The 22,484-nt window shown below is 44.8% G+C and overlaps 2 protein-coding genes across 14 annotated transcripts in view; both read left to right on the top strand.

Annotated features, from left to right (window-relative positions):
* The first annotated feature begins 43 nt into the window (after window positions 1–43).
* On the top strand, window positions 44–1,297 carry HTD2 (hydroxyacyl-thioester dehydratase type 2). The gene has a single exon (XM_064274320.1). It carries the CDS (start codon window positions 44–46, stop codon window positions 548–550), a length of 507 nt encoding a protein of 168 aa, XP_064130390.1. The 3' UTR covers window positions 551–1,297.
* Window positions 1,298–10,426: 9,129 nt separating this feature from the next.
* The window catches only part of PXK (PX domain containing serine/threonine kinase like), an 86,461-nt gene continuing 74,403 nt past the window's right edge, over window positions 10,427–22,484 (top strand). For all 13 annotated transcript variants that reach the window (XM_064274308.1, XM_010589707.3, XM_064274319.1 and 10 more), the window contains exon 1: window positions 10,427–10,609. In XM_064274308.1, coding sequence (XP_064130378.1) covers window positions 10,508–10,609 — 102 coding nt within the window. In that variant the 5' untranslated portion in view covers window positions 10,427–10,507. The remainder of the gene's footprint in view (window positions 10,610–22,484) is intronic.

The raw sequence follows: 22,484 nt of genomic DNA, 5'->3' as shown, positions 1-22,484 counted from the left end.
AAGACTGAAGCAGACGAAAAGCTTTGGAATTGTGGGTGCGAAGATGTTCTCAGTAACGTCTAGCCATCGCCTCTGGTGGGGTGGCCTTCAGAAGGGAACCCACTTGAACCAGCCAGTGTTAAGGAGGCACCGCTTTCAGCATATGCACGTCAGAGTCGGGGACCGGGCTGAACTCAGCAGGGCCTTCACACAGAGGGACGTGGCAGTCTTCGCAGAATTAACGGGAGATGTCAATCCTTTGCATTTAAATGAAGATTTTGCAAAACAAACCAAGTTTGGGAAGACAATTGTACATGGAGTTTTGATCAATGGACTTATTTCCGCTCTCTTGGGCACTAAAATGCCAGGACCAGGCTGTGTATTTCTTTCCCAGGAAATTACCTTCCCAGCCCCTTTGTATGTTGGGGAGGTTGTTACAGCTGCTGCAGAAGTGAAAAAGCTGAAGCGCTTCATCGCTGTCATTGCAGTGTCGTGTTCCGTGATAGAAAGTAGAAAGACTGTTATGGAAGGCTGGGTTAGAGTTACGGTCCCAGAAGCTCCCAGTCCCTGAAACAGGTCAAAGATGCAGGTTCAGCCATCAATGCTCTCGTTACTAAAGAGCCTGTAGGGAAAACGAGGATTGCTGCTCTTTACCAAGAAATGGCTGGTGGACCCAGAAGCCCGTAATGGGGGGAGAGGGGAGTCAGTAGAAGAATGTTCAAATGTCCACTTTTCAGTTTGGCCTTACGCTTCACACAGACTCGCGTATGCTCATGATTTCATCACCTTTCTGGGTTTTTCAAAAATACGGAGAAGGTCATCGTTTAGCCAGAGGTTCTACTTTTAGGATTTGAAACCTAGGTAGATTTGCATTTGGGTAGCAAATGTACCTCTGTCTACGTAGAATCAGTTTCTGCTGAATTAATAGCCGTCTAACAGTTATTGAAGGTATCAGCAGACGTGGGGGCATCTTTGAACACTTACCCTTTACCTGTAAATATTTTTAGGCCAGTTCTTCCGCAGTTTCTGGTCAGAGCTTATTGTCACTTGTTACTCTTCACACCACGATAGTGTCCTGCTCAACCTTCAGTGGGACTTGCCTTCCGGATGGTTTTCCTGTGATTGGAGAAGGATTTATGTGCAGACTTGGACTTAGTTATGTAAACTCAGCTCATCTAAAACGGGATAGCAGCACCTACCACAGAGGATTGTTGGAGGTGGTGGGTAAAGGAGCTAAGTGCAGGCCTGGCCTGTAAAGGCTGGCTTTGGATACTGCCGTCCTCTCCCTGTGACTAAGACAGTTCCTGGCCCGCAGTTAAACGTAATCAGTCTGTAAGGGTGGTGATGCAGATCTGAAGTAGATCCTGAATGCTGAGGTTCTGTTGTAATGCTCTGGGTTCTTATTTCCCTCCTTAAAATACCCTGAGTTTTTCTCCCCTGTTACCTAAATAATATGCTTATTATAAAAGATTATAAGAAGTAAAAGTATAAGGAAGACTGTGGAGGCTGGTTCTTAAGAGTTGGGGGACACTGAAGGAGAAATGTGCCTACTGTGTTAGTAACAAAAATAGCCAACACCTTTAAGACAAGAATCTAAAAATACCATGTGGTCCATCTGTGCTCCGTGACACTAGATGGTGGCCCTGATCACAGACAGCTGTATGCTTTGAGCAGAAAGATCAGATCAGGTGTAACTGGTTGGCTCAACCCACATTTTCTGGAAAAAAAAGTTTCATCTTGATGGTGGATCAATAACTTGATTTATATTTTGTGTTTTTTTTGCATGAAGAGGAGCAGTTGATGACTACAAAGGATTATTTTAGTCGCTAGAGGGCAGTGATGTGCATAAAGCACTTTAAAACTGTCTGATGTACCATCCTGTAGTTTGTGAAGGTGGGAAAAAAATACCCAAATCAGCGTGAGGAGCAAGGGTGCCCTTCTCATGAGTCTGAAGTTGGGCAGGCTGCGTGCAGGGTTGTAGCTACGTCAGGGAGGCTGACTTTTAAGTGAAACGCTAGACGTGCTAAAAATCTGATGTAATGTTAACATTGAAAAATAAAACGTATAGACTTGGAAGCCAAGACTGCTTGTTCCTGTGGAACCCGTCACCTGGGACTTAGCGGTAGTCTTGAAGTAAGTCCATAGATGGAATGTGGTGTGAACGTTGATATGAATAGCTACCATTTTTTGAAAACCTAATGAGCCAGACACATTTTCTACCTTAACTCTCTCTAATGCTTGAAACAACTTCAAAAGTCAAGTAGTACTGTCCTGTTTTATAGGCGAGGACACAGATCCATGCTGTTTGACTTAGCCAGCATTGTACAGCAAGTACACAGTAGAGCTGGGATTGGAACTTGGGCCTGCCTGGCTTCAAAACACTTCATTTTCGATCACCCTGTGGGTCTTTTGGGGCCCTGGTGGCGCAGTGGTTCAGAACTTGGCTGCTAACCAAAAGTTGGCAGTTCAAATCTACCAGGCGCTCCTTAGAAACCCTATGTGGCAGTTCTACTCTGTTCTGTAGGGTCACTATGAGTCAATCAACAGAAATGGGTTTATGGGTCTTATAGGACCTTGGTGATGCAAAAGGTTAAGCGCTTGACTACTAACCAAAAGTTCGGTGGTTTGAACCCACTCGGTGCCTAGGAAGAAAGGCCTGGTGATTGCTTCTGAAAGTTCACAGCCTTGAAAACCCTATGGAGCAAAGTTCTACTCTAACACGTGGGGTTGCCGTAAGTCAGAGTCTCCGTGACAGCGGCTGGTTTTGGTTTCATGGGTCTTATTCCTATTACTGGAGCCCTTTATAAGTGTCTTGGTATATGGCTTTGAAGTAAGTGGAACCATCATTCCATAGAATAATTCTTACATTCAGAATTTTCTAGATCTTGTTCTTTGCTACATTTGTAGCATGTTCATATATACCGTTACTTGGTGGCTCCCAACCATGCCTATCACGTAACGTTTTTCTAAGGTGACATTCAATGATTATTTGTCTTCAGAGCAGAATTGCTGAAAGGGTTATTCTAAAGGTGAGAAGTTACGTGCAGGCCGAGTTTGGGAGGAAGTGTCAGATCTATCTGATAGCTGATTTGTTCTGCCTAACTTCCAAAAGTAGCTTCTCAACATGAGCGTTTCCACTTTAAGGTCCTAAGTGTCCTGGTCTTTGATCTCGGTAAATCAATAAAAAGTTGAAACAGAGAAGTAGGCTAGAAGTTAGTGACACTTCTCTGTAAATGAGAACTTGTCATTTTCACCAAGAGCCAATATTCTCAAACCTCTCATGCTTTGTTAACTAAAGCCGCTACTGGAAATACTGGCTAGCGGTTCTCATTTCGAGCCCTGTACAAGCTGCAGAAAAGAATGGCTCTCTTCTAATGAAAGCGTGGGTGACCCTCAGATTAGGAAATCCTCTCTCAACTGAGAGGTGGCCTTGACTGTTCCAGGTCACACAAAAATAATGACTAAAAAGCAGACCAAATTGTGCTAGCACTTTCCACAGCGGGGCATTGTAAGACTGCAATTTATGTGAGGTTGGGTCACCGCAAAGGAAATAACCCTCTTAAGCAACTTCCGCCTAATGTACTGGAAAATCGCTTAACAGCTTTTTATGTTCTGTTAGAAATGTTTCCATATTGGTGAAACGCCACTCATTTTCTGAGCAGCAAATCTTCAAGTAGCAAGGAGAGAGAGCTTCACCACAGCCGCCATCTGACTTGTATATTAATCTAGGAAAAGAAATGGCTAAATGCACACGAGTGCCTCTTAGGTAACCACAGGTTTTCATTTTGTGCTGAATTATTAGTCATTTTTCTTTTATGTTCTTTGAGTATGATTCAGAGACCAATTTACTCGCAAAGAAAATTGCTACTAAATTTATATCTATTAAGTTTTTCTATTAAAACATACCCCGCGAGGGCTGAGTGTCACTCTGAGCTGCTGTGCCACTCTGAACGCCTCACGTATGGACAGAATTTATCAACCAGCTCTATCTGAAGAGAATGGGCAGGCTCTCTGAATTACTCTTGGGCTGTGCTTGATTATCTCCACGGTCCCAGATGTTCACTTCCTTTGTTCTTGTCTTTGCCTTCATTTGGGTTGCAAACACACAGATGAGAATTACCAGCATCTTAGATTTTGGGTCAGAGCAAAGTTACCAGCTAGAAGAAACCATTTAAGTTCAAAATTATAAGAAAACCAAGACTAATATTAATACTATGTAAATAGAACAGGGCTAATAGGCCTCACAAACAGTCCATTTCCAGGGTGACTTAGCTATAAAAGCAGTTCAATGACCACCTTATAAATCAGGCAAAATTTCACTGTGATGTGATGAAAGATACCAACATGTAGGAAAATAAGCATGATTATGTGTGAGTTGAATTTTGTTATGTCTACATCATGAATATTTAAAGAAATAAAATCATTTTGCATTGGAAGGCCATGCTGCTTAGGAAACACCATTTTTCACAAGCTTCTGTGATTTGATTTGTAGAACAATTGCCAGGTCTAAAAGCGAAACTCGCTGTGTTTGTTCCATCTGGCCAAAAGTCAAGTTGTTAGATAAAAAACCTGTAAGCCATGGAAACGTTTGGCAACATAGGAGAATTTTTTTTTTTTTTAATTTGCTGCTAGCCCTGAGTTTGTATATGTGGCAAAAGCTGAGGTGTCTGCATTCCTTAGCTTTTCCTGGCCTGAGACTGGAAGCAAAGCTGATTTGATTCCGGCCAGCTCTGGTCTGGGGAGGGTTTCCCCACGTCCTGTCTGAGCCACTTCAAAAGTCAGATGGAATACCACCTCACCCCTACAAAAATGGCAATGATCAAAAAAAAGGAAAACAACAGGTGTTGGCAGGGGTGTGGAGAAACTGGGACCCTCATCCATTGCTGGGGGGAATGTAAAGTGGTTCGGCCACAGTGGAAAACATTTTGGCGGTTCTTCAAAAAAGTCGAACATAGAACTATCATGTGACTTAGGTATATACTCAAAAGAATTGAAAACAGGAACACAAACAGAAGCCTGTACACCAATGTTCATTGCAGCACTACTCACAATAGGCAAAAGAGGGAAACAACTGAAATGTCCATTAACAGATGAATGTATAAACAAAATACAGAATAACAATGGAATACCACTCAGCTATAAAGAGAAATGAAGTCCTGCTGCCACAACGTGGATGAACCTTGAAAACATCATGCTAAGCAAATAAGCCAGTCATAAAAGGAAAACGTATGATCTCACTTATATGAAATAAGCAAATACATAGAAACCAAGATTATTGTGGTTACCAGGGGTGGGAGGAAAGGGAAAGGATTTTGCTTGGGACCACTGAGTTCATGTTAATGGTGGTGGAGTGATTTGGAAAAGGAAGGTGAGAATGGTTGCACACCTTAAAGAATACCCGTGTCACTGAACTGTGCATGTAGAAATTGAGATAACATATATTTTGTTATGTATACTGTCATTAAAAAAAAAACCAAATGGATATTGAAGCTGTTCTGGGGCTTGGAGCCTGGTCTCCAGTAGATCTAGGGATCTAGTTAAGTCCAAGATCCTCAGAGGATTTGGGGAGATGAAGATAAAATTATGAGGCTCATCATAGTAGTTACTTTGAGGGGCTTATTTCAGGGAACAATTTCCAGGAAAAGGCTAGCTTGAAAGACGTCTCTGGTTTCATTGCATCGTGTACCCGATTTACCACTTTCAGTTTCCTTTTCCTAGTAAAGAAAACTAGAGAAGACTTGTTATTTTATGATCTTTGCAACTCTCATCTTTAATTCTGATCCATTTTCGTTTCTCTGCCCTACTAGAGAGAAAAGTATTTGAATTCCTTTCAGTTTAACAACTTTTCTCTTCCTATACGTTTTCTCTGCTGATTTGTCTTTATACTGTAAGAGCTAACACCTAAACCCGATTCCCGACTCCTAGTGACCCTACAGGAAACCCTGGTGGCATAGTGGTTAAGTGCTACGGCAGCCAACCAAAGGGTCAGCAGTTCAAAGCCACCAGGCGCTCCTTGGAAACTCTATGGGGGCAGTTCTACTCTGTCCTATAGGGTCACTATGAGTCGGAACCAACTCGACGGCACTGGGTAGTGACCCTATAGAACAGAGTAGATAGAGCTGCCCCATGTGGTTTCCAAGGCTGTAACCTACACAGAAGACGGTCATATCTTTCTCCTGTGTAGTGACTGGTGGGTTCTAACAGGCAACCTTTGCAGTTAGCAGCCAAGCCCTTAACCACTACACCACTAGAGCTACAAGCTGACACCTACTGTGTGTTATCTGCAGGCTAGGCCCTCTTCCAGATGTGTTAGCGGCGGCGTGAACTATTCAGCCCTCCCAAGAATCCTTGGGGAGGATATACATGAGGAAGCCGAGGCTAAGAAAGGTCAGGCTGCTGGTAAATTGTGGAGTCGGGATATGAATCCAAGAAGTCTGCCTCCAGAGCTTGGACCCTTAACCATAACCAGCACTCTTTATCTTCCTCCTTGGATTTAGGAGTCCCCCCCCCGCCCCCAGCAAACCTACTTTTTCTACCACCTTCCCCCAGTCCCCACCAGTTGCTATGGAGTCAACTCTGAGTCATGGCAACACCATGTGTGTCAGAGAACTGTGCTCCATAGGGTTTCCAGTGGCTGGTTTTTCAGAAGTAGATCCCCAGGCATTTCTTACGAGGCACCTCTGGGTAACCTTTGGGTTAGCAGCCAAGAACATTAATGATTTGCACCACAGGGACTCTCCTCCCCCACCCCCGCCCTACTTTATTTGCTTGTTGTTCATGTTTCTGTCCTTGAAGCTGAAGCAGAGCTGGGGCCAGAAGTACCTGTTAGTGGCCACCGTAATCTCAGAGTGGTTTCCCAAAGTTGTCCAGTCTCAGAGATATCCATCCCTAACCAACTACCAGGAGAAGACATAACAGAGCTTGAGGAGTAGAAGGGTATGAAAGGGCTCCCTTTTTCAACTTTTCTTCTAAGCATTTCCTCCTCAGCCCACCTACCATAACCAGTCTACACGGTTCTGTCATGCCCAGAGCTCCCCTAATCCCCTGGGCTAGTGTGTCACTGTTCATCAGTACTGTTCTTAGTTGTTTATGTGCCTGAGCAGCTTGATGGCAAATAGTATCTGCCTTGTTTATCTTTGACCCTCCAGTGCCTACACAGCTGTGTCTCGTATCTCGTACAGGTTCAGTACAGGCGTTGCTAAAGAGTGAGTAAAATGCTCTTTCCACCCGTCCACAGTCCACTCCAGCCTGCGTTGTTACTCTTTCCTCCCTTATCCTCCCATAATGCCTGGTGCCTTGATTCTGTGCTCATTACAGGCTGCCTTGGAGCCTCTGTTTCTATGACAACCTTCCCTGCTCTCCTGAAGCATTGTTGGAGGTAACCCAACCAAAAGCCAAACCCACTGCCGTGGAGTTGATTCCGACTCATAGCGACCCTATAGGACAGAGTAGAACTGCCCCGTAGAGTTTCCAAGGAGCGCCTGGCGGATTCGAACTGCTGACCTTTTGGTTAGCAGTCGTAGCATTTTAACCACTATGCCACCAGTGTTTCCGCTGGAGGTAAGGGGCTCTGCTTATTCCCCCATTTTGTCCTCCACAGACCCACTGCATAGAAAGCCCTCAGGTAACATTTATGGACCTTGAAAAAAGCGCTACTGTCATAGTTTGAGTAAAACACAAACGTGGAAAAGTGTCCTCCTCCATCACAGAATCGTAAAAGCGAAAAAAAAAAAAAGCTAATTTAGCAACACAAGATATTATAGAAATGTCTTCCTCAGAGCACTGTTGTAATCCAGGGAGATAAGGCACGTGAAAGTGCTTGTAAACTGTGAACCTTTAGACAAGTTGGCTTTTATTACTAAACCATTGGATTTTGCATTCGCATAGAGTACAGTGGAAACGGGGCTAAGCCCCAGCTGGTTAGGTTCAGAGAAGACTTTCTCTTACGCTCTGGAATTTACCTCAAGGAACCCTTGGCTTATCAGAGCACTGGATCCTGGTTGCATGGTGTTTTGTTACTATACTTTTTTTTTTTTTCTAATCATACAAGTAAATATTATAGACCTTTTGAAAAATACAGAAAAGCGTAAAAATAGAAATCATCATGACCCTGCTTCCTAGACAGCCACAACTAACATTTTGGTGCGTCTCCTCCTGGTGTTTTCCCTATAAATGTATTATTGTTTTTTTAATTTGGAGTCATTCAAATACAGCTATCACTTTTTTAACCTATTATATCAAGAGCATTTCCCAACATCATTAGATATTCTTCAATAATCTGATTTTCAATCATTGCAAGATATTCGATTTATGATTGTGCCATGAGCGGTCCAGCCCCTATTGTTAGTTATCCTTGGGTGCTGTATCTTTGCACTGACCTCTGATTATTTACTTAGGATACCTTCCTAGAGGTAGAATCACTGAGTTACAAAGCCCTTGACATGTATTGTCCAATCCCGGCTTCTGCATAAGGCCTTATTACACGGTTGGTGCTCAGTAAACAACTATTCAATGAATAAATGCTTGATTACCTAGTGCTGCTGTTAACAGAAACACCACAAGCGGGTGGCTTTAACAAATTTAATTTCTCACAGGTTAGGAGGCCAGAAGTCTGAATTCGGGTTGCCAACTGTAGGGGAAGGCTTTCTCCGTCGTCTCTGGAGGAAGGTCCTTGTCTCTTCTGAGCTTCTGCCCCTGGGCAACCTTCATGTGGCTTGGTATCCCTTGTCCCCCATCTCTGCTTGCTCACTTGCTTGTTTAACCTCTTTTGTATTGAAAAAAAAAAAAATGAAAATGTTGAATCCTCCCTCAATAACATACGGTTTTAGTAGATTCCGATGCTTTAAAACACTTGAGTGTAAAAAAAAAAAAAAAAAGGGATGTAGAAAAAGTTCTGATGATTTGGAGGGCCGAATGGGGAAGTTCTGTTTCCTTTTTTATGGTTCCTTCTAATGGGTCTTGGGCACTTGTGGTTGCTTACAATTCCATTAGCTTAAGCTTGAGACCTGGAGAAGCTACCTTTTAAATACAATCCGGGCCTTTGCTGTGATGTGAAATTTTGGTGGCCATGGTGGGGCAACCAATAAATTTTGTTCCTCAGTTGTCCGAAATGTAGAAATTTAGAGGGAACAAATTTAAGGGCTGAGAACCCTCCATTCTGTGAATTGTAAACGAAGGAGAAAACTATTATCGTCTGAGTTTTTACTATGTGCTAAGCCCCTTCCCATCCCACTGCATTCTTTATATCAACCTTTCCAGACAGGTATTATTTTCTCCGTTTTTGATGCGGGAGCTTGGAGAGGTTGGGTAACTTATTCAGTCATGCAGCTGGTGAATGCCAGAGCCCTGTAAATCCTGGCTGCCAGATTCCGAGTCCAACTGTCTCCATAGTTCTAGGATGCTGCCCTGAGAGAGGCAGCGAAGGTGGAATTTCTGTGTGGTGGGGTGGGGGCAAAGGACCAGGATTATGGCCTTGGGGGTCTGGCCGAATGTGGGGCAGATTTGAGTGTGAGGAGCTGATTCCAAGGTTCTCTGGTGCTGTTGTTGAGGTTCCTGGAGCTGTTACAGTGGAATTGAGGAACCCTAGTCTGAGGGGTCTTGGCTGGGGGTTCTGGGAGTTAAAGGCCTTGTGGGGTGGGCTGAGAGCTGGGCCAAGAGCAGAGGCCAAGTCTCTGGACCAAGGACCGTGTTTAGGGTTCTCAATTCTGAGAGCTTGGGTCTGAGGGTTCTGGGGTCCAAGGGCTCCAAGGGTTCTAAGCGCCAAGCTCTTAAGTTCTTAAGTCCAAGAAGCTGGGTCCAAGGGTCTCTGTAAAGCTTGGGTCTGAGAGGCTTTAACAGAAAATCTCTGGGTCTCCAAGGCTCAGACTGAGGAGTCCCATCCTGAAGGCCATTCTTCTGGGGCCCCGGGTCCTTGGGCCTGGGGGGACTGGGTGGGAGAGGTCCAGTTTTAAGGGTCTCAGGTCTAACAGTCTCAGCTTTTGAAGCTTTGTTTGGGAGTCTCTGATCCTGAGGGTTCCTGGATCCCAGGGCTAAGGGCATCTTCGGATCTGAGGCTAGAGATTATGGCCCAGGGTGGAGTGTTCCCGGATCCGAGGGCTGGTGCGAGGACAACTGGGTCTGCAGTGTGACTGCGAGGAACTGGGAGGCTAGGGCCCAAGGCCTAGACTAGGCGGAAGTTGTCGCTAGGAGCCAGCGATCGGTCCATATTTGCTGCGTCGGTGCTAGGACCCGGCGGGACGCGACGGAAGGTAGAGCTGCCAGTGTTGACTGCGACGGCGCCGAGACCGTCGGCGCTAGGACCCTGCGGGTCTGGCGGGCGGCGGTGGGTAGAGCGGCCAATGTTGATGGGTCGGCGGGAGCGTCGGTGCTAGGACCCCGCGGGCCCGGCGGGCGGCGGCAGCGCGTGGGGCGGCGCGTGTTGACAGCGGCGGCGGCGGCGGCGGCGGCGGCGGAGCCGGGCGGGCGGTGGGAGTAGGCGCCTCCGGTTCCTACCTCTGGTCCCGGGGCGGTGGCGGCCCGGCGTCCCGGGATGGCCTTCATGGAGAAGCCGCCGGCCGGCAAGGTGCTGCTGGACGACACGGTGCCGCTGACAGCAGCCATCGAGGCGAGCCAGAGCCTGCAGTCCCACACGGTGCGCGGCCCGCCGGGTGACGCGGGGCGGTACGGGCCGCGAGGGGGCGGCGGCGTCGGGGCGCGGGTCGGGCGGCTGGGCCGGGTGGAGGCTGGGCCGGGGGTAGGCGGCCCAGGCCTGGAGGGCGCTGGGGCCGCCGTGGGTCTGGGTCAGGGCCCTGGGAGCCCAGCATCGCGCTGAGGTCCGGAGGGGCCGAGGAGGGGGCCGCAGCTCTCAGGGCTGGAAGTGGGGTCCGTGGCCCCCGGGCCGAGGGTGGAGCGCAGTTCCTGGGCCGAGGTTAGGGGCTGCTGCCGTCAGGGCTGGAAGTGGGGTCCGCAGCCTCAGGGCCGGAGGTGAGAGGGGCTAAGGGGTGCCTCCCACCGAGGGCCAGGCCTGGAACCTCCCGCCCAGGAAAGGGGCTCCGAGTCGGGAGAGGTGTTGGATTCTCGGGCCCACCTTTGGCCGGGGGAGTAGTTAAGACAGCACCCAGGAGCTTCTCGTCCACTTCTGCCCGCCGCCAGCCTTCTCTCTGGGGCTCTTGAGCCTCGCTCCTTGCAGCGGGGGTCTGAGAGATGGGCTGAGGGTGTGCCTGGCCAAATGGAAGTATGAATTTTGTTGGGGCAGCAGAGCGAAAGTGACCGGGGTCTGCAGTCCCGTTTCCAGGTCAGCTGCTTGGCCGAGGCAAGTGAATTGGTAAGGGGGGGCCGACTGGGGTCCTGCTGAAGCAAGTATCTGAACGTGCTCCTTCCTTCTCTCGTCTCACCTGCACTTGTAGTGGGGCAGTGGTAGCCTTCGCTTGAGTTTTTAATCCACTGGAGTAGCATAAAAGAGTAATAGGTCCTCGTGGGAAACACAGGCAGAGCTCGTTTCTGTTGCACGTACTGCCTTTTATGGGACTTTAAAACCATAGTTGTTTTCATTCGCCTGTACCTTTTTTTGAAAGGCATGTTATGCATTATAATTTACAAGCTATAAACCCACGAACCAGCAAAACAAAACAAAACAAACAAAAAAACCCTGGAGCTGCCAGCCAGTGGGACTTTGGGAAATAATGAACGGGGAAGGAGCCGTTCCTTAGGTTGTAATGTGTTGTCAGGTCACCAGACCAGGCCAGGCTCAGAGGCTTGTTTACTGTTGCAGTGGGCTTGGTGTTCATCATCTGGAGGCTAAAGGCCACAATAGCCTTCTGTTTCTCTTTTTGTTCAAATTGTTCTGGTGACTTCAAAAGAGACCTTTCATTCTGTTGCATTAAAGTGGGTTTTTTTGTTGGTTTGTTTTTGTTTTTAACCTTAGTTTCCTTTTCCTATGGCCATGCTTTGTAAGGCTTGGGTTGTTCAAAGTGTTCATTTTCAGTTAGGAGAATGATTTATGTTTTTAGAAAGTGCGTTTATTTCATTTAATCCTATTCTACGGACATACGAGAAGGCACCATAGAGGGCAGAGTTTGTTAAACTCCCTGAACGTTGTACCTAAGGGAGCATGTGTTAAGGGTTGAAATTTAGGACTGGGAGTCAAGACAGTTCTGCTATGAAGTTAGACTTTTGACTCAACTGCTGGCAAGTAAAGCTAATAACATTTCAGAGTGGGGTTGAGTCTTTTAGGTTTATTTTGTACTGATAGTGAAGAGATAAAACCAAACCCACTGCCCGTCAAGTTGATTCTGACTCATAGTGATCCCTATAGGACAGAGTAGAACTGCCCCCTGGAGTTACCAAGAAGCACCTGGTACATTCGAACTGCTGACCTTTTGGTTAGCAGCCATAGCTCTTAACCACTACACCACCAGGGTTCCTGTTTATAAATACTTACAGATCACTTCTTCCAGGAAGCATTCCATGATGGCCATGATGGCTACTGCCCCAGGCCATGTGCTCACCTCCACCTTACCCTTGATGAGTTTGCTCTGTAATTACTTCTTTACCTTCCCTCTCCACCAGGCTATGAGAGAGGGGTAGCTTCTTGTTCACATTTGGGTCCCAATCCCTGGCGTCTGGTGGAATTTCGTATATGTTTGTTGATGAATACATACATGAACTGCAATTTTACCATGCCTCTTTTTCTTCTTGTGTTTTGGAGCAACACAGCATCTGAGGTGCTAAATTAGGGCTGAGTGCCTCATCTGCTTGGGTGCAGCGATGAAAGCCGTAAGAGGACTTCATTTTGTTGCAGAGTTTTTCTTCAAAAAATAAAATTATTTAGGATGGGACGTGGCAGGTCCTGTAATGATGACTGAACACAAAAGAGAATGACTCACAGGAGACCCATAGAGGCAGATGTGATGGAGTAAAAATGTAGTGTTGTCTTGCATAATTTTTCAGCTGTTCTGTGTTCTTGTTATTTTAGCTGTAAAGTTTGAGACAGAAATGTTGCGTCAGCCCTGAACTTGATTGAGAAAATTAGATGCTGATGCAAACTCTGGATTATTAGTGTTTTATGAGTAAGTCCCTCTCAAACAGGAACTCTTGGAAAGGCGCGGTTGTTAAGGGGAGTGTATAGAAGAGAAAGGCTTTGTTTCCCATCGGGAAGGGAGAAGATAGCTTTCCAGTTTATTAGCTGAAGGGATGCACCCTTGGCAGGCGGAGATGGTGCCCCAGAGGTCAGAGGTCTGCTCTCCCTTTGAAATACTGAATCTCTAGGAAGTTTTTTCTGGCTGCAGGATGGAAAGTGTGTATAGTAGGCAGCTTTTGGGTTGGGAGCAGCAAGACCTTAGTATAGGTCTGAGCTGACACTTTCTAGCCATGTGACGTTGGTCATTTCACCTTTTTGATGCACAGGTTCATCGTATGTAAGTGGGGTAATAAATACCTGTCCTGCCTGCCTCTTAAGATCAGATGAGATAACCTTTATGAGGTATTGAAAATGTATTCCTGTGCTGTCTCACTAAGGGATGAGCAGCTGGGAATGTACGGGGGGGTGTGTATGGGTTTTTGTCTGAGGGATGCACTTGAGTTGTAAACTTTCACCTAAAGCACAATAAATAAATTTAAAAAATAAATAAATGAAATGTATTCCTTCCTTTTTCTGTCTACTCCCTGAAAACATATCGGCAAAAGACTAAACACACTGCAAGTAGTATTATGCCAAGAAAGCTCATTTCTGTTCATAGTTGCTTTCATGTATTGAGGTTGTGTAGCCTCGGGAAGCAGAAAGTTTCAGGTTAAATATGATTTCGGAATTTGGGGTTTGGGAGGGAAAAACTCTGTGGATGGTAAATCCATCTTGGAAAATACAGGTGCCAGAAGGCTGACAGAAGCACAAGCTCCTGAAAGGGCCTGGCAGAAAGGGCAGAGGGAGGTAGTTGGTCTTGTGGTGTGAATGATTTTATTTTCATTTTTATGGAGCGTGATGAATTTAGCTTCAGGAAATACACCAGGCCTCTGCTGCATGGAAATGAACCTTCCATAGAATCAGAGAGGAAGGGGGAGGGTTTTCCAAACAAAAGGAATTTTGGTAAAAAGCCACACAGGTGAGTAGGAAAAAGGTTGGGAGGATTAAGAGAGAAGACCAGGGAAATATAGGTTCTTGGCCACATGAAAGAGAAAACTTTTAAAGTCAATAGACTAAAAACAGGCTTACCTAGCTGAAATAGAAACCAGGGGAACCTCAAGAGGGTTGTTATCAAACATGCGTATCCAATTTTTGCTGGCTGGTCCACGGTAGTGTGATAGCTTTTTAATCTCAGTTTTTTCTTTTTAAAATATTCCTCTGTGGGGTTAATCTGGATCAGGGCCCATTTACCCTGCAGCTGGTACGTTTTGTTCTAGAGAAGGAAAAGATAATTTTAGTGATATTTGAGGCATAACTGAAAAGCATTTTTGAAAAATCTGTGGAAAAGATAATATTACATGTTAAAATCCTTCCTAAAAATGGGTCTGTCCTTAAACTTTTGATTTTTGGAAACTGCATTCCTGCATGGTTTATTATTTCAGCAATACTCGTTCATGCAACAAAAATGTATTGAGTGCCTATATGTGCCAGGCGTGTGCTGCAGATGCGGGTGGACTCCACAGCTCCTGCTTCCCTGGAACTTCTGTTCTAACGGAGTCCCTGAGTGGTGCAAATGGTTAACACGCTTGGCTGCTAAACGAAAGGCTGGAGATTCAAGTCCTCCACTGCCTAAGAAGAAAGGCCTGGCGATCTGCTTCTGCAAAATCGAAAACCCTATGAAGCACAGCTCTACTCTGACACACATGAGGTCTCCATGGGTCAGAGTCAACGCAGCAGCAACTGGTGCTGGTTTGTTCCGTGGCCTCGGGTTTTCCAGGGTGTGTACCGGCAACCAGAGTCTTTACCTGCCGCAGTGTGAATGTTTTTGGAGCTCTTTCTGTGGTTTGGTACTGCACTTCAGCTTCTTGGTCAGATGGGACGCCAAATTAGAGAAATCATTGCTTTCAGATCCTGAAATTTTAAGGAAATCCAGTGCTCCGTATCAGAATCTGCCTGATTTTTAGGTATGCTTTAGAAATTTTCTTTAGAATTCCAAGTTTTGATGAATATTTAAAACATTTCTTTGAAGGTGTTCTCCCAGACTAATTAATCCAGACTCCACGAGAGCTTGCAGCACTTCCCCACGTGACAGTAATAACAGCAGTTGTTTTGATAGACTACTTCCTTACCTACTTTTCTCCACTTGTCTCTGAAAACTGATAGGATGTCGTCAGAAAGCCCCAGTTGGAAGCTTTCAGAGACCAGTAGTTAGTTAACTTAAAGATTGTCAATAATTTCTTCCTACTGGAGAAGTCAATTTTTTTGCAGCTGCTTTTGGGGGCTGGTGTCACCCTGCATGCCACCTCTTTGAGAACTACCCCACTGGAAAGGTTTCCTGTGGAATGTAAGAACCTGGCTGTAGTTACTAGGAGAAAAGAGGATTCTGGGGCTGAAGTTGACCTTACATGAGAAGGTAGTTATGTACTTTGCTCCCCAGGGAAACAGCAGGGATCCGCCACCCAAGTTTAGACAGCTTCCACATGGATTGCGATTTTGCGATTGTTCAAAATATATGTTACTCGGGCAGAGCAAGATGGCCGAGTGGAGGCTCCAATATACTCCCCCAGCAACTAACCCACTGAACCACGAATAAAAACAAGCACAGACAGATCAGAATATAAGTTAGTGATTAAATGGGCTGGTTTGAGGGAAATCAGTCTATGCTGCAGGGCAAGTAGTGGTTCCTTTTCAAGCTGCTAGAGATCTAAGGTGGGCTTCTTTGTGACAAGAAGTGAAGCCCTCCTTTATGGTACAGTTTCTTTTGATGTCCTGAGAAGGGGGGAGCTGAACCCAAATACTGTTGTAGAACTCTAAGTGCCAAGTGCTCTGTGTAGGAAAAAAAAAGAGGGGGAATAATAGGCGATTTTCCATTGTTCTTTTTGATTAAACTGAAGCCATTCTTGTCATTGTGCACCAGGCACAGCAGTAAAAACAAACAAACCGGTTTCCATGAAGTTGATTCTGACTCATAGTGACCCCATGTGTTACAGAGTAGAACTGTGTTCCATCGGGTTTTCTTGGCGGTAATCTTTGTGGAAACAGATCATCTGGCCTTTCTTCCATGGCGCCACTGTTGTTGTTAGGTGGCATGGAGTCGGTTCTAACTCACAGCAACTCTGTGTACAATAGAACGAAATGCTGCCCTGTCCTGCACCATCCTCACGGTCGTTGCTGTGTTTGAGCCCATTGTTGCAGCCACTGTATCAATCCATCTTGAGGGACTTCTTCTTTTTTGCTAACGCTCTACTTTACCAAGCATGATGAACTTCTCCAGGGACTGGCCCCTCCAGATAACATGTCCAAAGCACCTGAGAACGTTCTGGCTCTACTTCCTCCAAGACAGATTTGTTTGTTCTCCTGGCAGTCCATGGTACATTCAGTATTCTTCACCAACACCATAATTCAGATGCATCGGTTCTTCTTTGGTCTTCCTTATTCATTGCCCAGCTTTCACATGCATATGAGGGGATTGAAAACACCATCGCTTGGGTCAGACACATCTTAGTCCTCAAAGTGACGTCTTCGCTTTTTAACACTTGAAAGTGGTCTTTTGCAGCAGATTTACCCAAAGCAGTGCGTCTTTTGATCTCTTGACTGCTACCTCCGTGGGCGTTGATTGTGGATCCAAGTAAAATGAAATCGTTGACAACTTCAGTCTTTTATCCATTTGTTATGATGTTGCTTATTGGTCCAGTTGGGAGGACTTTTGTTTTCTTTATGTTGAGGTATAATCCATAGGGAAGGCTTTATTCTTTGATCTTCATCAGTAAGTGCTTCCAGTCCTTTTAGCTTTCAGCAAACAAGGTCGTGTTATTTGCATATCACAGGTTGTTAATGAGTCTTCCTCCAGTCTTGATACTGCATTCTTCTTCATATCGTCCAGCCACTAGGATTATTTGTTCAGCATACAGATTGAATAAATATGGTGAAAGGATACAGCCCTGACACACACTTTTGCTGATTTTAAAATACGCAACATCCCCTTGTTCTGTTTGAACCATTTCTCTTGATCTATGTACAGGTTCCTCATGAGCACAATTACGTTTTCTGGAATTCCCAGCCTTCCCATTGTTACCCATAATTTATTATGACCCACACAGTCACGTGCTTTTCCATAGTCCGTAAAACAAAGGTGGACATCTTTCTGGTATTCTCTGCTTTCAGTCAAGATCCATCTGACATCAGTGATGATATCCCTGGTTTTACATCCTCTTCTGAATCCGGCTTGAATTTCTGGCAGTTTCTTGTCAATGTACTACTGCAATCGCTTTTGAATGATCTTTAGCAAAATTTTACTTGTGTGTGATATTAACGACATTGTTCGATAATTTCTGTGTTATGTTGGATCATCTTCTTTGGAATAGGCATAAATGTAGATCTCATCCAGTTGGTTGGCCAGATAGCTCTCTTCCAGATTTCTTGGCACAGACGAATGAGTGCTTCCAGTGCCGCATCAGTTTGTTGAAACATCTCAGTCAGTATCTGTCGATTCCTAGAGTCTTGTTTTTCTCCATGCCTTCAGTGCAGCTTGGACTTCTTCCTTCAGTACCATCGGTTCTTGATTGTATGCTACCTCCTGAAATGGTTGAATGTCGACCAGTTATTTTTGGTACGGTGACTCTGTATATTCCTTCCATCTTCATTTGATGTTTCCTGCCTGGTTCAGTGTTTTGCCCATGGGAACGTTCAGTATTGCAACTCAGGGCTTGAATTCTTCAGTTCTTTCAGCTTGAGAAATGCTGAATGTGTTATTTTCTTTTGGTTTTCTAACTCCAGATCTTTGCACATTTCATCATAATACTTTACTTTGTCTTCTTGAGCTGCCCTTTGAAATCTTCTGTTCATCTCTTACTTCATCGTTTCTTCCGTTCACTTTAGCTACTCTACATTCAAGAGCAAGTTTCAAAATCTCTTTTGACATCCATTTTGTTTTTTTCTTTCTTTTCTGTCTTTTTAATGACTTTTTCTTCCTTCACAGGAAAGGCTTAACAGAGGGGCCAACATTTCAGAGAAAATGTTCTAAATTAGCATTTTCCAGCCTTTTTTGTTTGACCTGCAGGCTCCTTTCATCATAATGTTGAATCATAAAATCTCTCTCTGGAAGTGAGTTTAAATATAAAAAAGTATTTTGTTCAGATCAAAGTAGTATTAAAACTATATGAATGTTTGTGGTGTGAATTATACTGGTTTTTGAAGTATTAGCGATTGTAAGAATTGTGATAAGGTCAATGTGATATGGGTAATACTGAAAAGGTGGAGGTACTTGTCATATTAAAAGCTACCGTTCATGGAGCACTTAGTGTGTGCCAGGTCCTGTCCTAAGTACTTTATATTCAATTTCTAATTATTTCTGTCATTCTCTTTGGTCAACTTTGTTGAAGTATAGTTGGTAAAGCTCACCAGTTAAAAAGTAATTGAGGTGAAATTTATATAACATAAAATTATCCATTTTAAAGTAAACAATTTGGTGGTATTTTGTACATCCACAGTGTTGTGCACCACCACTTCTGTCTGCTTCCAGGCGTTTCCATCACTCTGGAGTAAAATGCATTAAGCAGCTTCTCCCTAGTCTCCCATCCACCTAGCCACTGCTTTCTATCTCTCTAGATGTATCTGTTCTGGGTATTTCATATAAACAGAATCATACAATAAGTGATCTTTTGTATATGACTTCTTTCACTTTGTATAATGTTTTGGAGATTCTTCCACTATTGTAGTTTGTATCAAGTACTTTATTCCTTTTTATAACTGAGCAGTATCTCAATAATATACCACAGTTTCTTTATCCATTCATTCCTTGATGGACATTTGGGCTGTTCCACCTTTTGGCTGTTCACCAATTTTAAGTCTATAATTTGATAAGTTTTAACAAATGTATATGCCCGTGTCACCACTGGGTGACATTTTTATCACTCCAAGTATTTCCCTGCTGCTCCGCTGCAGTCAGTACCCTCCTTCTGATCCCTGGAAGCTATCTGTCTGCCCTGTCACTATAGTTGCACCTTTTCTAGAATGTCACGTATAAATGGAGTCTTATTGTACGTAGTCTTTTGTGTCTGGCTTCTTTCACCTAGCATAAACTTTTGAGATTCTTCCGTGTGGTTGCGTGTTTCTTTTTATTACTGAGCAAGTATTCCACTGCATGAATGTACCACAATTTGTTATCCATTCACCAGCCAGTGGCATTGGGCTGTTTCCAGTTTGGGCTATTATGAATAGAGCTACTGTCAACATTTGGGTACAAGTCTTTGTGTAGATATATATTCATTTCTCCTGGCTCAATGCCTAGGAATGGAATCGCTGAGCAGGTAGTATGTGCATGTTTAACTTTGTAAAAAATTGTCACACTGTTTTCTAGATTCTCATTTGATGTCACAATTCTCTGCACTTTTCAGTTGAAGAAAATGAGGCACAGAGAGGTTAAGTAACTTGCTCTCAGCCGTAGGGCTATGGGTGGCAGAGTGAGGGTTTGGATGATGCCAGTGGGCTTTGAACAGGAGAGAGAGATATGAGATGGGAGCCGTCCCACACCGGATCTGTCTTCAGGACCTGGAGAGCAATGGACCTGCTTAACGGCTGCACTAACCCAGGTCTAGAAGACAGCGAGTTAGGGGTCCCCCTCTGCCCCGGAGAACCAGACAGCGGTTCACGAGACCATTTTCCCGGTTCTCCCATCCTAAGCACGTAGATTGTTGCTGTTAGTCGCTGTTGAGGAAATTGCTGAGTGCCCCGTAAACCTGGTATCCACTTTGTTTGTTGTTGTTGTTAGGTGCTGTTGAATTGATTCTGACTCACAGCGACCCCATGGGACAGAGCAGAACTGCCCCACAGGATTTTCTAGGCTGCAGTCTTTTATGAGAGCAGATCTCTAGACCTTTCTCCAGCAGAGTCTCTGCGTGGGTTTGAACCACCAACCTTTTGGTTAGCTGCGCTCAACCATTTTGCCACCAGGCTCCTTTGATATCCACTTTAGGTATGTTTGTGTAAATATGCTCCTGTTTGCTCCTCCAGAGCACTCGTGGAGAGAAGATCTGTTACTTGCATGCAGACCCTTGATTACATCTGGCCCCAGCAGCGTGTACCCGTAGGAGGAGGTGGTTTGAAAAGTGCAGAGGTGTTAAAGTCTGGAGACTCTGGGCCAGACTGTGTTCTCATAGCTCTCTGTGTGAACTCCCATTACCCAGACCTGAGTTCTCCTTACTCTGCCCCTGGCCTCTGAGAGGGTCAGCCTCCTCCTGACTGGATGGACTGGTTCTACCTGCCCTGCTGACCTCTCTTCATCAGAACAAGAGGGTTTACAATAGGAAAGCTTTCTGCCTGAAGCCAGAGGGCAAGAATGCTGTACCCTTGTGTCAGACAGGCCTGGGCAAGGTCCCCATCCACCACTTAGAAACTGTATCCCCTTGTTTAAGCATTTGCCCTCTGTGGACCTTGAGGCCCTTGCTGTATAAGGGAGATAGTGACACCTACCTCAAAGCATTGTTGGGGGTGGAATGACTGAGGGACAGAACTCACAGAGTAAGGGCACCTTAAACACAGCAGTTATTACATTCAGCTTTGAGGAGACGTATAGCAGAAACCAAACCAAATATTTGTCATCGAGTCAGTTCTGACTCATGGCGACCCCATGTGTTGCACAGTAGAACTGCGCTCCACAGGATTTTCATGGCTGTGACCTTTCAAAAGCAGATCACCAGGCCTTTCCTCCTAGGCACTGTCACTTGCATGGTTGGTTATGAAATTGGAACTAGTCTCTGAGGAGAACGGAATGACGTTTTGTATGTAGACAGCTCTCCGTTATCCCTAGTGATGGTGGCCAATTCTACCGTAAATGATTAAAACCAGTAGGTACTCACCTAACTTGACCTCACCCCAAAGTTTTCAAGCTTCTCTCCTACCAGAGTTTTACCAATGCTGACACAAGTAGAAGAATTAATTTCTTTGCCTTTCATCTTGTGTTTCCCCAGCCTCCCCAGCACAGTAAACGTGCTGATGAGTAGTACAGTGGTCGAAAGGTCCTTTGCCAAAGAAAAACGGTGATAGCCTGCAGTTACTGTTGGTAACATGCTCCTGATACCTGGTCCCTATGAGCCAGAATCAACTCAAAGGCAATGTTTTTTTTTTTTTGGAATACCAGCCCTTATTCAAATTCAGATAATCAGATAATCTCCGTCCTTATCACTCAGGATTCCTACTTTTAAATTACATATGTCGAAAACCTAGAAACTTTTAAAAATGTTTTTCCTGCTCATTGAGGATAGCCTGAAAAATGTAGAAAAACATCCAAGAGAATTAAACCACCCAAAATTTTACCTCCAGAGATAACCACTCTTAACCTTTGGTGTAGTTCCCTCTTCCTATCAATGTTGTTATCATAGGATTTTTTATCCTCTTTTTTTTATAGTTAACATTATAGCTCACACCTTTTCCTCACGTAATAAAAATTCTTTTTTATGCATCCTTTTAAGGGCTTGCACATTCTTCCACTATATGGATAAACCACAATTAACTGATCTATTCTCTTATTTTTATATCGCAATTGTTTTAGGGGGAAGCTTTTTAATTAACCCCATGGAAACTGGGACAGTGGAGGCTGGAGTGATGGTACTGCCTCTCAGAGATCAGAGACTAATAACATGTTTCTCATGTTCAAAGAGAATGGCTTTTTATTTCTCCTTTGGTGCTCCAGTGGTGCGGCTGCCGTCTCCTGTGCTTGCTGATTAAAGCCATGGTGTGTTCACCTCCAGACACCTTGTGTTTGCTGCTCCCTTAGTGAGGAAGAAAACAGTTACACAGCTGGCCACTGGGCCAGATGCTCTAAATATGCTCTCTCATTTAATATTCACCACAACCCTATTGGAAAGTTCTGATTTCCATTTTGCAGAAGAATAAACTGAGGCTCAGCGAAGGTAGGGGCACAAAACTAGTAAGTGGCAGCTGGGCTTTGAAGCCTGGTTTCAGTGACTTGAAGGCCAGTGCCCTTTCCCCTGGGGACTTGTGGTTACAGTATGTGGGGAAGGGGTTGCACATTGTGGCTGATCTCACCCAGTGACTAGCTCCTTCTCAGGCTCCAGAAGGACTCCCAAGTGGCCTGTCCTCTGGGGCAGTGGAAAGGGGGGTAGGTAGACCAGAAGTGGCCCCAGAAGGGAGTACACTTAGTTGTCAGCCGGTCCTCACATAGGTACCATCCAAGGTGGTGAGGGATGAGGATACCAAGTTAGATGCCAGAGTTGACATAAAAATCATTATTTCCAAACAGATCAGAGTTTGTGTGTTCAATTCTCTTTTCTGGTCAGTAACTATTGCAGTGGGAGTCCTGTGAGATTCTGTTCAGTCCATGGATTTCTCTTTTAGGACATTGACCCTATGAAACATGAGGATTATTGAATGAGGGAAGGGTATGTTTCAT

This window comes from Loxodonta africana, chromosome 22, assembly GCF_030014295.1.
Source record: "Loxodonta africana isolate mLoxAfr1 chromosome 22, mLoxAfr1.hap2, whole genome shotgun sequence".
Lineage (NCBI taxonomy): Eukaryota > Metazoa > Chordata > Mammalia > Proboscidea > Elephantidae > Loxodonta > Loxodonta africana.
The sequence above is the reverse complement of the archived record's forward strand: the minus strand, read 5'-3'. Positions and strand labels throughout refer to the sequence as shown.

Excerpts from the sequence above, each read along its gene's own strand:
- HTD2 (XM_064274320.1), top strand. The coding sequence starts at position 44 with ATGTTCTCAGTAACGTCTAGCCATCGCCTCTGGTGGGGTGGCCTTCAG.